We start from the raw sequence: 16429 nt of genomic DNA, 5'->3' as shown, positions 1-16429 counted from the left end.
ATCAATTACCGAGGGGTTGCTATAAACACTAGTAAAGTACACATCAATAATCTGTATATCAAATATACCTTTGTTCACTTTTACTAGTCTCTGTTTATTCTGCAACTCCCGTTTCGAGTTACTACTCTTAGCAACTGAACCGGTATCAATTACCAAGGGATTGCTATAAACACTAGTAAAGTACACATCAATAATCTGTATATCAAATATACCTTTGTTCACTTTGCCATCCTTCTTATCCACCAAATAGTTGGGGTAGTTCCGCTTCCAGTGACCAGTCCCTTTGCAGTAGAAGCACTTAGTCTCAGGCTTAGGACCAGACTTAGGCTTCTTCACTTGAGCAGCAACTTGCTTGCCGTTCTTTTTGTAGTTCCCCTTTTTCCCTTTGCCCTTTTCTTGAAACTAGCGGTCTCGTCAACCATCAACACTTGAAGTGGTCTCGTCAACCATCAACACTTGATGTTTTTCTTGATTTCTACCTTCGTCGATTTCAGCATCACGAAGAGCTCGGGAATTACTTTCGTCATCCCTTGCATACCATAGTTCATCACGAAGTTCTACTAACTTGGTGATGGTGACTAGAGAATTATTTCAATCACTATTTTATCTGGAAGATAAACTCCCACTTGATTCAAGCGATTGTAGTACCCAGACAATCTGAGCACATGCTCACTAGTTGAGCGATTCTCCTCCATCTTTTTGCTATAGAACTTGTTGGAGATTTCATATCTCTCAACTCGGGTATTTGCTTGAAATATTAACTTCAACTCCTGGAACATCTCATATGGTCCATGACGTTCAAAACGTCTTTGAAGTCCCGATTCTAAGCCGTTAAGCATGGTGCACTAAACTATCAAGTAGTCATCATATTGAGCTAGCCAAACGTTCATAACGTCTGCATCTGCTCCTGCAATAGGTCTGTCACCTAGCGTTGCATCAAGGACATAATTTTTCTGTGCAGCAATGAGGATAATCCTCAGATCACGGATCCAATCCGCATCTTTGCTACTAACATCTTTCAACATAATTTTTCTCTAGGAACAAAAAATAAACACAGGGAAGCAACAAGGCGAGCTATTGATCTACAACATAATTTGCAAAATACTATTAAGACTAAGTTCATGATAAATTTAAGTTCAATTAATCATATTACTTAAGAACTCCCACTTAGATAGACATCTCTCTAATCATCTAAGTGATTACGTGATCCAAAGCAACTAAACCATGTCCGTTTAACACGTGAGATGGAGTAGTTTCACTGGTGAACATCACTATGTTGATCGTATCTACTATATGATTCATGCTCGACCTTTCGGTCTCTGTGTTCCGAGGCCATATCTGTATATGCTAGGCTCGTCAAGTTTAACCTGAGTATTCCGCGTGTGCAACTGTTTTGCACCCGTTGTATTTGAACGTCGAGCCTATCACACCCGATTAACACGTGGTGTCTCAGCACGAAGAACTTTTGCAACGGTGCATACTCAGGAAGAACACTTTTATCTTGAAATTTTAGTGAGAGATCATCTTATAATGCTACCGTCAATCAAAGCAAGATAAGATGCATAAAGGATTAACATCACATGCAATCAATATAAGTGATATGATATGGCCATCATCATCTTGTACTTGTGATCTCCATCTCCGAAGCACCGTGCTCGTGATCTCCATCTCCGAGGCACCATCATGATCACCATCGTCATCGGCGCGACACCTTGATCTCCATCGTAGTATCGTTGTCGTCTCGCCAACTAATTGCTTTTACAACTATCGCTACTGCTTAGAGATAAAGTAAAACTATTACATGGCGATTGCATTTCATACAATAAAGCGACAACCATATGGCTCCTGCTAGTTGCCGATAACTCGGTTACAAAACATGATCATCTCATACAACAAATTATATCACATCATGTCTTGACCATATCACATCACAACATGCCCTGCAAAAACAAGTTAGACGTCCTCTACTTTGTTGTTGCAAGTTTTACGTGGCTGCTACGGGCTTAGCAAGAACCGTTCTTACCTACGCATCAAAACCACAACGATAGTTTGTCAAGTTGGTGCTGTTTTAACCTTCGCAAGGACCGGGCGTAGCCACACTCGGTTCAACTAAAGTGAGAGAGACAGACACCCGCCAGTCACCTTTAAGCAACGAGTGCTCCGAACGGTGAAACCAGTCTCGCGTAAGCGTACGCGTAATGTCGGTCCGGGCCGCTTCATCTCACAATACCGCTGAACCAAAGTATGACATGCTGGTAAGCAGTATGACTTATATCGCCCACAACTCACTTGTGTTCTACTCGTGCATAGCATCAACGCATAAAACCTGGCTCGGATGCCACTGTTGGGGAACGTAGTAATTTCAAAAAAATTCCTACGCACACGCAAGATCATGGTGATGCATAGCAACGAGAGGGGAGAGTGTTGTCCACGTACTCTCGTAGACCGACAGCGGAAGCGTTATCACAACGCGGTTGATGTAGTCGTACGTCTTCATGATCCGACCGATCAAGTACCGAACGCACGGCACCTCCGAGTTCTACACACGTTCAGCTCGATGACGTCCCTCGAACTCCGATCCAGCCGAGTGTTGAGGGAGAGTTTCGTCAGCATGACGGCGTGGTGACGATGATGATGTTCCACCGACGCAGGGCTTCGCCTAAGCTCCGCAACGGTATTATCGAGGTGTAATATGGTGGAGGGGGGCACCGCACACGGCTAAGAGATCTCAAGGATCAATTGTTGTGTCTATGGGGTGCCCCCTGCCCCCGTATATAAAGGAGCAAGGGAGGAGGAGGCCGGCCCTAGGAGGGGGCGCACCAAGTGTGGAGTCCTACTAGGACTCCCTAGTCCTAGTAGGATTCCACCTCCCATATGGAATAGGAAAAGAGGAAGGGAAAAAGAGAAGGAAGGAAGGGGGCGCCCCCCTTCCCTAGTCCAATTCGGACCAGACCAAGGGGAGGGGTGCGGCCACTCTTGAGGCCCTTTTTCTTCTTTCCCGTATGGCCCAATAAGGCCCAATACGTATTCCCGTAACTCTCCGGTACTCCGAAAAATACCCGAATCACTCGGAACCTTTCCGAAGTCCGAATATAGTCATCCAATGTATCGATCTTTACGTCTCGACCATTTCGAGACTCCTCGTCATGTCCCCGATCTCATCCGGGACTCCGAACTCCTTCGGTACATCAACATACATAAACTCATAATAAAACTGTCATCGTAACTTTAAGCGTGCGGACCCTACGGGTTCGAGAACTATGTAGACATGATCGAGACACGTCTCCGGTCAATAACCAATAGCGGGACCTGGATGCCCATACTGGCTCCCACATATTCTACGAAGATCTTTATCGGTCAGACCGCATAACAACATACGTTGTTCCCTTTGTCATCAGTATGTTACTTGCCCGAGATTCGATCGTCGGTATCTCGATACCTAGTTCAATCTCGTTACCGGCAAGTCTCTTTACTCGTTCCGTAACACATCATCCCGCAACTAACTTATTAGTCAGAATGCTTGCAAGGCTTATAGTGATGTGCATTACCGAGTGGGCCCAGAGATACCTCTCCGACAATCGGAGTGACAAATCCTAATCTCGAAATACGCCAACCCAACAAGTACCTTTGGAGACACCTGTAGAGCACCTTTATAATCACCCATTTACGTTGTGACGTTTGGTAGCACACAAAGTGTTCCTCCGGTAAACGGGAGTTGCATAATCTCATAGTCATAGGAACATGTATAAGTCATGAAGAAAGCAATAGCAACATACTAAGCGATCGGGTGCTAAGCTAACGGAATGGGTCAAGTCAATCACGTCATTCTCCTAATGAGGTGATCTCGTTAATCAAATGACAACTTATGTCTATGGCTAGGAAACATAACCATCTTTGATTAACGAGCTAGTCAAGTAGAGGCATACTAGTGACACTCTGTTTGTCTATGTATTCACACATGTATTATGTTTCCGGTTAATACAATTCTAGCATGAATAATAAACATTTATCATGATATAAGGAAATAAATAATAACTTTATTATTAATGCCTCTAGGGCATATTTCCTTCATCTATTTCCTCAACCCTTTCATTTCCTCATTACTGTGTTGTGTACTTGGTCGTTACTATTTGAAGACTTTGACTGAAGACTTTCTCAATTTCCTTAGTTCAATTTCTTCAGTCAGTTTGTCTTCAGCCTGCTTATCCTGTGTTACACTTTCTGTACTCTGTGTTCGCTTTCATTTCATCATGATGTCTATGCGTCTGTTCTGTTATGTATGCATCTAAGTACTTATTCCGCTGCTAGTAGTTCTTTGCTTAGGAATTGTCTCACCCTGAAATTCCTCAGTGAAGAATTCATAAAAATCGCCTATTCACCCCCCCCCTTCTAGTCAACTTAACGCACTTTCATTTCTGAATACACACATATCCACCAGAGACCAAAACCGGCCGAATCCTAGAAAACATGCCGAAGACACATGTGTTGGGGAACGTAGTAATTTCAAAAAATTTCCTACGCACACGCAAGATCATGGTGATGCATAGCAACGAGCGGGAGAGTGTTGTCCATGTACCCTCGTAGACCGTAAGCGGAAGCGTTTTGTCAACGCGGTTGATGTAGTCGTACGTCTTCACAATCCGACCGATCCAAGTGCCGAACGTACGGCACCTCCGAGTTCAGCACATGTTCAGCTCGATGACGTCCCACGAACTCACGATCCAGCAAAGTGTCGAGGGAGAGTTTCGTCAGCACGACGGCGTGATGACGGTGATGATGAAGCTACCAGTGCATCTAAGCAACCATATGTGCACTGTCTTGTTTCTTAATGAGCACCCATTCTGTTTCCTTTTTAATTAGCATCCAGTTCATTCTTCTAATGTTTCTTATTGAATTCATAGCCTGTCGCAGATCAGAAGTTGCGATCCGCAAAACTAAGAAAGGATTGTTGTATTTGTGCATCCGCCATGTATGGACATCAAGGTCGGGCAGACCTACCAGATGTGCTGCTTCATTCCATTATTTCTATGGCAGGCTCCTTCTCCGACCTCCTTGCCTTGGCTTGCACCTGCCGCTCTTGGGGTGAGGCCTTCTTGTCTTTTCCATCAAAGTCTGCCTCCTCGACGATCTTCCCGCCTGTGCTCCTGCAACCTGATGTCCCCGGGCGCTCTCCATGTCACCACCCCTTTGGTGATAAACGTTCATGTCAAGTAATTGATCCAGCCAGCCAACACTCACGCCTTTGTTGTCAGATTCCCCTAAATAACCTTTCTCGTTACCCTCATAGTCCTCTGGGTAGCTTTTGCTTCCTGGGTGCTTCTTATGGCCATCTCATCTTCTCCAGCAACAGATCATGTCTCATTGTTGATGCGTTTACAGGTGTTAGTTTTTCACCACCACAGATTCCGGGTGACGAATTCACCGGGGTCTACTACGGTGCCCTCACGGCTCCTCTAGCGTCGCCCAACCCACATCTCTTTGTCACCAACGGATCTCACAGTTATTTTTGGCTTGTTGGTAGTCACTCTTGGTCGAGAGCTTGTCCTTGTGATGGAACGGTCAATCAGATCGTGACCTTCAAAGGCCAGGTCTTTGGCATGGACTCTGGTGGCATGCTCTTTGTTGTGCATTTGGTGCCTCGGATTCACGTACGGATGATGGGAGTCAGATTGGGGGAAATCTCCATGAGTCATCTTGCCAACCTATATCTGGTGGCCTGTGGCGATATGCTTCTTCTAGTCGGGTGTCGGGGGTCGTTTCCGGCAAGAGGAGATTCCTTTGAAGTCTTCCGCCTCGACCAGTCGACTGAACAGGCAAAGTGGGTGAAGATGGAGGAGTTGGAGAATTGGGCAATCTTCATCAGCACTGACAAGAGAAGCCAACCATTATCCTTCATGAATCCAGAAAGGTGGGGAGGGAGGAGCAACTGCGTGTACTACTATTCCCATGATTCTGAAGTTGGGAAAGCCTGCCTCCAGCCGAAACAGCTTTGTTTTCATAAGCTCTAGCAATATAGTGCAACCTATCTGGGTTGTCCCTAGCATGTTCTCCCGGTGTCCGTGATGGTTGATGATGTTAATGCTTTCCTTGGTCTGTGATGGCTGGAGCAACTGAGCAACTTCCGCTGTAAGAGTGTGTAAGAATGTTCTGAAACATTGATAGGGATAATTATGTAATTATGTTTGTCATTACTCTGCTGGTATAATTGGAGCATGGCAATATTTTGTACTCATTTTCTTGCCTGATGGTTCACAATTCATGGAAGTGCTGTGAGGCACTAATTCTCTGTTTATCTTTGAGCCAGCTCTATGCTTTGTTGCTTGTGCCCAGTTTTGTGTTTCAAATCCTGAACTGATTACTGGAACTGTTGAGTTCGGTGTGCTACACTTTGCTGATTTTGAATATGATTCCGTTTTGGTCTTCCATTTATATACCTGATTTCTTCAAATTTCAGCAATTCTGAATGTTTATCTCCAAAGAGTCATGTCTGATAATGAATTGTTTCTTATTGTAGATCCTAAGCATTGCAGATTTGCATGTACAATATATAATTTTAGATATTCTCATTTTTATATGTTTATTACAGACAAAACGCTTCACTTGTTCCAACTTCTATTGAAATGTAGCATAAGGTCACTTAAAGCAAGTAAATACTACTATTATGGGACGAAGGGAGTACGTACTTATTATTAGTGAACTAGACTGAGAGCCTGTGACATACAGTAAACATGCATTGGTTCGAGCTAGGCAAGCCACTGCAGAGCGATGATCCTGATGGTGTTCCTTGAAGGTGTTGATGCATATGGCTGCTGTTTAGTTAATGGAGCGGAGCAGCTTGCGCTGTAAGAATTTCCCAAGGATGATTTTGAGTATAGAAGAGCAAAAATTGTGTAATTATGTTAGGATTACTAGAACTGTTAATTCCTACAATTATTTATTTATTTTGGAAGATGACAGGTAATTCTAGGTTAGCTGATTTTTAGTGTTGATTTTTTGGAGTTGCAGCAGTTTTGATTTTGGGCCTTGCATTTGGTTTGGATGTGAATTGCCTCCTCTATCCCAATTACAATTTATTCGAATTTTTCGCCCATTCTGAAGATGGTGTCTGCAGAGTCCCACCTGTATGCATCAATTGCAGTGCTGAGTGCTCGACTAACAACATGACACTATCATCTTATTTATTGATAGCAAACTGATTATCATCATTAGATCAGGAGGCAGGCAAGTGAAGGTTACTCCTACTGATTAGCAGCAGTGAACTTAGAGCTTTTTTCTATTAGTACAGACTTCGAGAGATGCATCCATAGGATCTATTCTAGTTAATTATTACTAATTCTACCACGGAGTCTAAAATGCTACTGGTCTCTGATCGATGCAGCTACCTGCACCAGCAGCTTAGTTGTTGCTGCCGCCGTTGGCATCGGTGAGGTCCATGGCGGGCCTCTCCACGTCCTCCATCTCCTCCTCTCGGACGAACACCGCCTGGTCCAGCACCGACGCCGACCCGCCCACGCTTCCGTACGGGTGCTGCGGTGGGGCGGGATGCGCGCCCCGCCGTGGGCGTCAGCGTCGGCGTCGGCATCGGCATGGGCGGGGACGAAGACGCCCGTGTCCTGGTCGGGCACCCATGGCGCGCCCTCGCCGCCATCCAGTGCCCCGCCGACGGTCTCATGGCAATCTGGCAGCACCGTGGCCTTGGCGACGAGGTCCTCGCCTTGGAGCAATTCAACGTTGTTAGACCCACAACCCCTACTGTTACATATACTGGACCAATTACTAGAGCTCGCGCACGCCAATTAAATTATCAGGTATTTTCGTTTTTTGGTAATAATTCTAATGTTCATGAGAATATGATGCTGCCTAAATTGGATACATTTGTTTTGCTTACAAATGAAAGGCCTGGCATGGATAAGAGGGATGAACACTGAAGCAAGACCAAGCCTGGAGATGATGGCATGCGCAAGCGGAACAAGAACGAAGTTACAAGTGATGATTTCAAGACTTTGAAGCCACCATAAAGAGTGCATGAACCCTTGGACGAAATATACAATATGCCACTTCATAAATTTCGTCCAGAGGCTATTCTAGGTGCTGCATCACCTTATTATTGGGCCAGGCCCATGTAATTTCGAAATACTTAAGTATAGGCTGTTTTTAGAGTCCGTATCTGTGGGGAAATAAGAGTTAGGGTTGGTTTCGGACCCCTCCCTCAAGGGCCACGAATTCCCCCCTTCCTCCATATATACAGCCCTTAGGGCGTCGTTTAGACTTTGGGTTTCGTTTAGATTAAAGTTCGCCATAGCTGCAACTTAGCGTACTTCGTTTGTGTTCAACGACCAGACAAAGACATTACAGAACTCCACCTTGATCAATAAAGCTTTCCTCTTATATTTGCAATATCCAGATTGCAATCTTAGTTTCTTGCTTGTTCTTCGTTTGCATGCAGGAAACAGACCTTCGTGGTCAGGTTGATCGTGCTCCGACGTGGTCAATAACCTCTCAGAGTTGGTTTAGCGATTGCTAAGGCGCGACGTCCTCGCACGTTCGTAGTCGGATCGTCAAAGTCGACTTCCTTCAAAACGATAGCCACCATCTCATCGAAAGACGGGACACCTTCGCCTCTATCACGCGGCATCCACCTGCGCCCCGGTCATCGCCGCGGCCTAGCCGTGGACGTCCCTGTGCTCCTCCTCATGCTGCCCGCTGGCCGAGCAGTGGTTCATGCTGGCCCCGCTCCTGAAACACACAGGATTGATCGATGCTGCCATGAATGAGTGGTACTTCTACTTGTAGGCGGCAAAAAAAGAAGGTGGCAAGTGGCAACGCCGAGCAAGGAACAGGATGAAGCTGGTTACCTGGAGGAGGCAAGAAGAGGCGTGGACTTGGTCTGGCTCTGGCTGGCCACCCGGCGGCCGGCCGTGGTCAGTGCTCGTGCAACCATGGTCGAAACAGCAAAGCAGCTCTCTCTCAGATCGGTGGACCTTGTAGCTCAATACAGAGAGAGAGGGGACAAAGCAGAGCAGGAGCAGTACGGGTGCGAGCTTATCCGCTCTGTGGTCTGAGCCTGAGATTGAGTTCTCCTCCCTTCCCTGAACCTCGGTGAGCGGTGGCCTATTTATTTACTTCCCCCGATGCAGTGCCGGTGCCGGACAAGTAGTGGCAAGAGAGCGCGGGGTAGGGCGCGGCAACACGCGGCGCCGCGCCATTGATGAGACAGGGCAGAGCTGATGGTCGGCGTTGCATGCGGTGGAAGGAAAAGCTACTGAGGTGGGATAATTAGAAAGGAGACGGTGGCTTGTACCTTTTCAATGCATTTTCTTACTTCATATTTAATATGTTTTAAAATTTCTATATTTATATTTATTCATGAACGGAGGGAGTATGCTTGATCAAGTTTTAAAAAATATTAATATTAATAATATCAAATTTGTAGTATTTGATCCATCATGAAAAGTATAGTTGTATTTATTTTATCTATATTGCGGATGATGATATTGTATTCTATAATCTTGGTCAGACATATACTCCCCCGTTTGTAGTGTTTTTAGAGGTTTTAATATAAACTACATAGGATGTATATAGACTTATTTTAGAGTGTAGATTCACTCATTTTACTCCGTATATAGTTCATATTGGAATCTGTAAAAAAAGGCTTATATTTAGGAACAGAGAGAGTATTTGACTTTCACAAACTGATGCACCTAATATTATGGAATGGAGAAAATATAACAAACACACTGGACCCTGCCGATTAAAAACCCGAGAACGAATTTTGAAAAATGAGAACACATATACCAATTTAAAATTGATGAGATCTAACCGACTAAACTTCAGTCGTATATCCAACATATTTGCATCTATAAGTTTATGGCATACTATCCGATTGCATTGGTTACTTCACCACGACACATTCTATCGAAGAACATACGTAAGGAGCAAATATACATTTTTTAGAAATGGAGGAGGACCCCGGCCTCTGCATCTGGATGATGCATGCAGCCACCTTATTAATTATTCACACAAAACTTTACAAAGTCATACAACAGTAAGACTAAAGCCCACCGTCTAGGCAACATCTGTCGCTATTCCCATCCAGTTGATGTAGGGATGTTGATAGTCTGGGCCTAATACCAAACAGACATCGCAGCCAAATCTAACATCTAAGACCTGAGATCCCAACCAGGACTCCTGCCGGGTATGGGGCACCCACCAGTCCGGCGCACTTCTCAACCAGGACGCCTGCCGGGTATGAGGCCGCCGCAGCCACCTGCCACCAATCCATCTTCAGTGATGTACTGTTGCATGTACCTTGCCCGGTCTAACTACCGTCGACGTCACCACGACGTCAGACAACGCCACCATCCTGCGCTCGTCCATCATCACACGCCCATCGGCGAGACCCCGCTGCTCCATGCCGCCGTGACCCGCCGTCGTCGACGCGAGAGAAGACACGCCACACCACCTCACGCCTCTTCCATCCGGCGCCGCTCCACAAACGATGCCCCCAATAGGGAACACGACACCGCAGCACCGCCATCATCCGATCCGGAGATCTTAGGATTTCTCCCGGAGCGGCACGAGCAGCTTGACGATAGTTGCATGACGATGCCTTCATCAAGGTAACGACGTAGACGCCGCCATCGCCCGCCATGATCGGAGTCGGCTCGGTTTTCACCGGCGACTATGTCTCCCCAACTTGCCGCCGGTGCTAATAGTGGGATCCAAGATCCGTCACTACCAGCCTAGCCAACTGCCTTCGGTGGAGAAGGCAGCCACCACCACCATACCCGGATCAAGAGAACCGGAAGTCCTCGTGCCGCGAAGATTACCCAGGGGGATGTCCTCTTGCCGTTATCGAGACGAGGCGCAGCCGCAGTGGATCTCGATCTAAACCCCTCGGGCCCAGATCAGATCTCATCGCAACCAAAATCTCATCCGCCAAACGGCCGCCGGAGATCTCCTGGTCACCGCCAACCCGCTGCGCACTGCCGTTGGAGGAAGAGGGAGATGGAACGCCGCTGCCCCCACGCGTTAACACCGGCCGAGGACTGTGCCGACGCCGCCGCCTCACCACAGGGGCTTCACCCCGCGGCCTCATCAGCGACGGCGGCGGTAGTGGGAGGTGATGGAGGGGGAGGGCTGACGGCGGTGTGAACAGAGACTCCAGGGGTGTGGCGCGGCGCCGCCGCCTCGGGGGAGACAGGTCGGGGGTTGGGGGAGAGAACTTGTGTCCTGCGACCCAATTGTCTAGCCATCAAAGGTATTTGAAATCATCATTTGTACCTCCATAAATTTGCGAGGAGCACCGCACTTAAGTTGATAAACTAAGCCAAGGAATTCGTGACTACCCCTAGATTTGAGTGAAGTGCATGTGAGACAAATATACGAAACACAAGTGAGGAGCTCCTACCTCCGAAGTACCACTCCACATGTTTAAGTTTATCAAATCTCTCTCAATGTAGATAACTCTTGGAGATCAGGGTAACTAAACTTAATATTTAAAAGAAGACAACTAAATAGGGTAAATACAAATCTGGAATGAGCAATATATATACATGTGGCTCTAATGGACCCTAACCCATCACTATATTTTCCATTAAAGAAGCCGATAAACTGAGTTTGGAATAGCTCCATTTTTCATGGCAAGCGCCAAACATTCCGCTTAGGCTTTTCTTATATTTACATCTGCCATGTGTGCTACAAATGTCTACAACTACACCACTCGTGGTAGAACTAAATGATCACAATAGTTGACATGTGATGTTTGGTGCAGCAATGGTGATGTCTTCGGAAGAAAAGCACGATGTTGGTAACTGGTCGACCTCCTATAAATAACTAGTTTATTGGACAGGTAGCGGATCATATTTACTTGGTAGGGGGTGGGAGGAGGATGAAAAGCGTGGGAGGAGAGGACCACTCACATACAGGGTTAATGACAAACTCAGTGTCATAAAGCGATCTAGTGGGGGAATGGGATGTATTGGAAATTCAAGTAAGGGACACATCAATCAACCAAGCCCTATGGGCCGATTTCCAGAACCTCTATACTCTGGCTGTCAACCCGGAGATTACAGTTGCCATGGCTCTTGCCTCTTCCCCGCCGGCATTACATTTCCGGAGAGAGTTATCACAAGTAGAACAAGCACTCCTAACGGCATTGCTTGATACCATTGCGCCGGTTTCGCTGTCGTCGACGGAGGACACAGTCACCTGGGCCCTCACCCCGTCTGGCAAGTTTTCGGTCAAGTCTCTTTACCGTAAGCTGTGTCAGGGCCCATCCTTCCAGATGCCAAATGGCTTGTGGAGCGCGCGCCTTCCGCTTAAGATTAAGGTGTTTTTCTGGCAACTGTTCCGTAATAGACTACCCACTTCGGCTAACGTCGCCAAACGCAATGGGCCGTCGACCGGCCTGTGTGCGATATGTAACGTCCTGGAGGACGCGACCCATGTTTTCTTCCGTTGTCCTCTGGCACGTTTTGCTTGGAGCGCCGTTCGTGCAGCGGCCAACACCTCCTGGGATCCCCGGTCAGCGTCTGACCTCGCTACCATAGCAGACTCGATTCATGGTGGCAACAACCGAGTGCTCTGGAGCTGTATCGGCGCCTTGACCTGGGCAGTCTGGCTCACTAGGAACAAACTAGCTATCGAGGGTATCTTCCCATCTCACCCTGCTAACATAATCTACAAATGCAACCTTCTTCTGCAGCAGTGGAGTCCGTTGGCGAAGCGCAAGGATGCTGAAAAACTGAAACACGCCCAAGATCGCCTCCGTCAGATCTACGTTTTGGCTAGGGAGCCATCTGCCACCTCTGCGCCGTGAAGTGGCCCTTTTGTCTTGCGAGCGAGCCTGCGTGCTCTATGCTCTGCCTCCGGGCCTGTATTTTGCATTGCTGCGTGCTTCTGTTGGCCTGGTCTAAACTTGTGTGCCTTCGAGTCGTCGTGGTCTAAGCCTTCGTGCTCCTGTTCGAAACATATGTCTGAGCCTCCGTGCTCGTGTTCGAGGTCCTAACAATGTCTGTTACGCTGCCTATGTTGTGGGCTTTATTAAATTAAAGCCGGACGCTCCTAGCGTCTTCGTTTAAAAAAAAAGTTCAACAGGGAATAGTGAAACTAGATAGAACTCTCACAGTTGTGTCTCTCATTACTTTATGGGGTAACACTCACAGGGTTTATGCTCAGTCAGTGCTATCCAACTGAGCACGAGTGTGTAAGAATGTTCTGAAACATCGACAGGGATAATTATGTAATTATGTTTGTCATTACTCTGCTGGTATAATTGGAGTATGGAAATATTGTGTACTCAATTTATTGCCTGATGGTTCACAATTCATGACATTGCTGTTATCTACTAATGCTCTGTTTATCTCTGAGACAGCTGTATGCTTTGTTGCTTCTGCCCAGTTTGTGCTTCAAATCCTGAAACTGATTATTGGAACTGTCAATTTCAGTGTGCTACACATTGCTGATTTTGAATGTTTAATTTTGGGTGTTTCATTCATGTGCTTCTCTTTCGAACATCCGAACCTAATTTCTTCATTGTTTGCCAAATCTGAATGCCTTATCTCCAAAGAGTGCCGTATGTTGATGAATTGTTTTTTCTTTTTTTTGAAAAACTGTTGATGAATTGTTTCTTATTGTAGGCCCAAGGCATTACAGATTTGCATATAGAGTATATAATTTTAGATGTTTTCTGAGCATTACACAGTTGCATAAAATCCTTTGTTTTATTTTCATTTATATATGTTGTACAGACAAAAGGCTTCACTTCCAACTTCTATTGAAACTGGGTAAATAGATACATACTGATTATTAGTGAAGTAAACCGAGAGCCTGTGACATACATGAAACATGCATTGGTTGATTGGTTGATGTACAATGGTTGTGGGTTGTCCCCACTCCCCTGCATGTTCTCCCGGTGTCTGTGTTTGCTGAAGGTGTTGATGCATGTGTGTGCTGTTTGGTTATCTGGATTCTGGAGCAGGGCAACTTCTGCTGTAAGAATTTTCTGAGGATGCTTTTAAGTGTAGAAGAGCAAAAATTATGTACGGAGTAATTATTTTAGCATGACTAGAACTGTTAATTCCTACAATTATTAATTTTTTTGGAAGATGACCGGCAATTCTTTTTTTTTGAGAATCAACCAGGGGGGGGGGGGGGGGGGGGGAGCTCCCCACCTGAATATATTACTCAAAAGCCGCCGGGGCAGCAAGCATAGAACTACAAAGGCATGGCGCAGCGTGCAGAGAGGTAGGAACGCCACGAGTAGACGTCCTCCTTGTCACATGTTGCCATGAGACGATGTGACCAGAGGTCTAGGTCAGAGATGAGAGCTCGGAGGGTTATTACAGAATGTTGATCAATGTTTCTAAACAGCATGTCATTGCGCGCAGCCCATATCTTCCAGAGCAGAGACATGAGAATAAAGGGCCAAGCCTTGTGTGGCAGGTGGTGAGGTAGTGGGACGTCCCAAAGGTCGATGATGCCCTCCACCTGAGGTAGGATGCCCAGCCGTTGCCAGACTCGGTTGGCAAGAGGGCAGGTGAGGAAGAGATGCGTGGAGTCCTCGGGTAGCGTAGCACAGCGAGGACAAGAGTCCATGGAGATGATCTGCTTGTGGGCCAGGTTGACCCTGGTGTTGAGACGATCCTTGAAGAGGAGCCAGGCAAAAAAATTTATCTTGCGTGGCACCCTGGAGTGCCAAATGAGGGGGGCGAGGAGATCGCAGTCCGGACGTGCCATGAGTGTGCCGTATGCATGCTTGGTGGAGAAGGCAAGACCCCGTAGAAGGAACCTTTGGTCTTCCTCAGCCGAGGGGACGAAATCCTGCAAAACAGCCAACAACGCAACAAGTTCTTGCTCTGCCAGGAGGGAGAGACGGTTACGGAGGTTAGCTTCTAAACCGTATCGTAGCACATTAGCCACCTTAACCAGCTGGAGAGTGGAGTGTGAGTATAGGTGAGGGAAGGCGCGAGCTAGAGGTTTTGGGGTGAGCCAAGTGTCGTGCCAGAAGTAAGTATGCGTCCCACTGTTTGTTAGGACGAAGGAGATGGACTGTAGAGTGGGTATTTGTTGTGCAATGGTACAACAGAGGAAGGAGTTTTGGGGTGGGGGTGAGACTAGAGCATTTGGGTGTATAAGATCCAGCCAATCCAGCCTGGGGGTGGAGGAAGAAGTGAGGGCCTTGGCTGCAAATTTCATGAGCAGGCAATTATTCTGAAGATGCAAGTTTTTGAGACCTAAACCACCATATTTTTTGGGAATGCAAACGTTTTTCCATGCAATAAGGCATTGAGCACCTGAAACTGAATCCTCCCCTGCCCAGAAGAACGCTCTACGAATGGAGTCTAGGGTTTTTAAAACTTTTTTGGGGATACGGAAGACAGACATGAAGTAGGTGAGTAGGGAGTCTAGGACTGCGGAGATAAGAACGAGGCGATCGCCTTTGTCAAGCAGCTTAGCGCGCCAGCCGGCCAGTAGCTTTCGTGAGCGTTCTAGGATGGGATCGAAGGCGTTGGAAGGAGGTTTAGTAGGGGAGAGGGGGAGGCCAAGGTAGGTTTGGGGAAGGAGGCGCGCGAGCAGCCCATGGCAAGAGCGGTGTCGTTAGCAGCATTGTCATCCATGTGTAGGGTTGCAAGTGTGGTTTTGGAGAAGTTGATGGTTAACCCAGTGGCGTTGGCGAAGTTGGTTAGAATAACTTTTAGAGCTGCAGCGGCAGCAGGCGAGGCGGCGGCAATGATCAAAGCATCGTCTGCGTCTGGAGGACAGTGGGGGGTAGATGAGAGAAGATGGGGTGGTGGAGCGAGGTGTGTATGTTTCTGAAGATAAGCTGTTGGAGCAGGTCTGCTACGATGAGGAAGAGGTAGGGGGAGATGGGATCGCCCTGACGTAGGCCATTTTTGCAGTCTATCCAGTTTCCTGGGACACCATTCAAGAGAATGGCGGTTTTGCCTGTGACGAGGATGTTCTGGATCCAGCTGCGGAAGATGTGGGAGAAGCCCCGGGCGAGGAGGATCTTGTCAAGTGCCGGCCAAGCGACGGAGTCGAAGGCTTTCCGGAAATCAAGCTTGAAAACCATAGTAGGCTTTTTCTTAGTGTGGCATGTGCTGATAAGGTCGGCACCGAAGATGTAATTCTCCGTGATATTCCTCCCTGGTATAAACCCTGTCTGATTGCCATGCACTAGCAAAGGGATGAAGGGCTTGAGAGGAGAGGTCAACACATTGGCAACAGCTTTGATTGGGCCATTTTGAAGCGAGATGGGCCGGAAAGCGTCACGAGAGGTGGGCAGATATTTTTTTTGAAAGAAGAACAATGTGAGCCTGGTTTATATGTTCCATGTCGGTCGTGCCTTGATGAAATTGGGAGAAGAAGGGGAGAACGAGGCTTTTAACGGTGGGCCAATATGTACGGTAAAACACAGGCCCAAAAC

At 46.9% G+C, this 16429-nt stretch overlaps 2 protein-coding genes across 2 annotated transcripts; one reads left to right on the top strand and one right to left on the bottom strand.

Annotated features, from left to right (window-relative positions):
• The first annotated feature begins 12079 nt into the window (after positions 1–12079).
• On the top strand, positions 12080–12820 carry LOC141026669 (uncharacterized). The gene has a single exon (XM_073503513.1). It carries the CDS (start codon positions 12080–12082, stop codon positions 12818–12820), a length of 741 nt encoding a protein of 246 aa, XP_073359614.1.
• Positions 12821–14217: 1397 nt separating this feature from the next.
• Positions 14218–14739, bottom strand: LOC141026668 (uncharacterized). Its single transcript, XM_073503512.1, has one exon. The coding sequence runs from the start codon at positions 14737–14739 to the stop codon at positions 14218–14220; it is 522 nt and encodes a 173-aa protein (XP_073359613.1).
• Positions 14740–16429: the final 1690 nt, after the last annotated feature.

The sequence above is a fragment of the Aegilops tauschii genome, chromosome 7 (genome assembly GCF_002575655.3).
Source record: "Aegilops tauschii subsp. strangulata cultivar AL8/78 chromosome 7, Aet v6.0, whole genome shotgun sequence".
Classification (NCBI taxonomy): domain Eukaryota; kingdom Viridiplantae; phylum Streptophyta; class Magnoliopsida; order Poales; family Poaceae; genus Aegilops; species Aegilops tauschii.
This window is presented reverse-complemented; position numbering and strand designations above follow the sequence as displayed.

Excerpts from the sequence above, each read along its gene's own strand:
- LOC141026669 (XM_073503513.1), top strand. The coding sequence starts at position 12,080 with ATGGCTCTTGCCTCTTCCCCGCCGGCATTACATTTCCGGAGAGAGTTA.
- LOC141026668 (XM_073503512.1), bottom strand. The coding sequence starts at position 14,739 with ATGGCACGTCCGGACTGCGATCTCCTCGCCCCCCTCATTTGGCACTCC.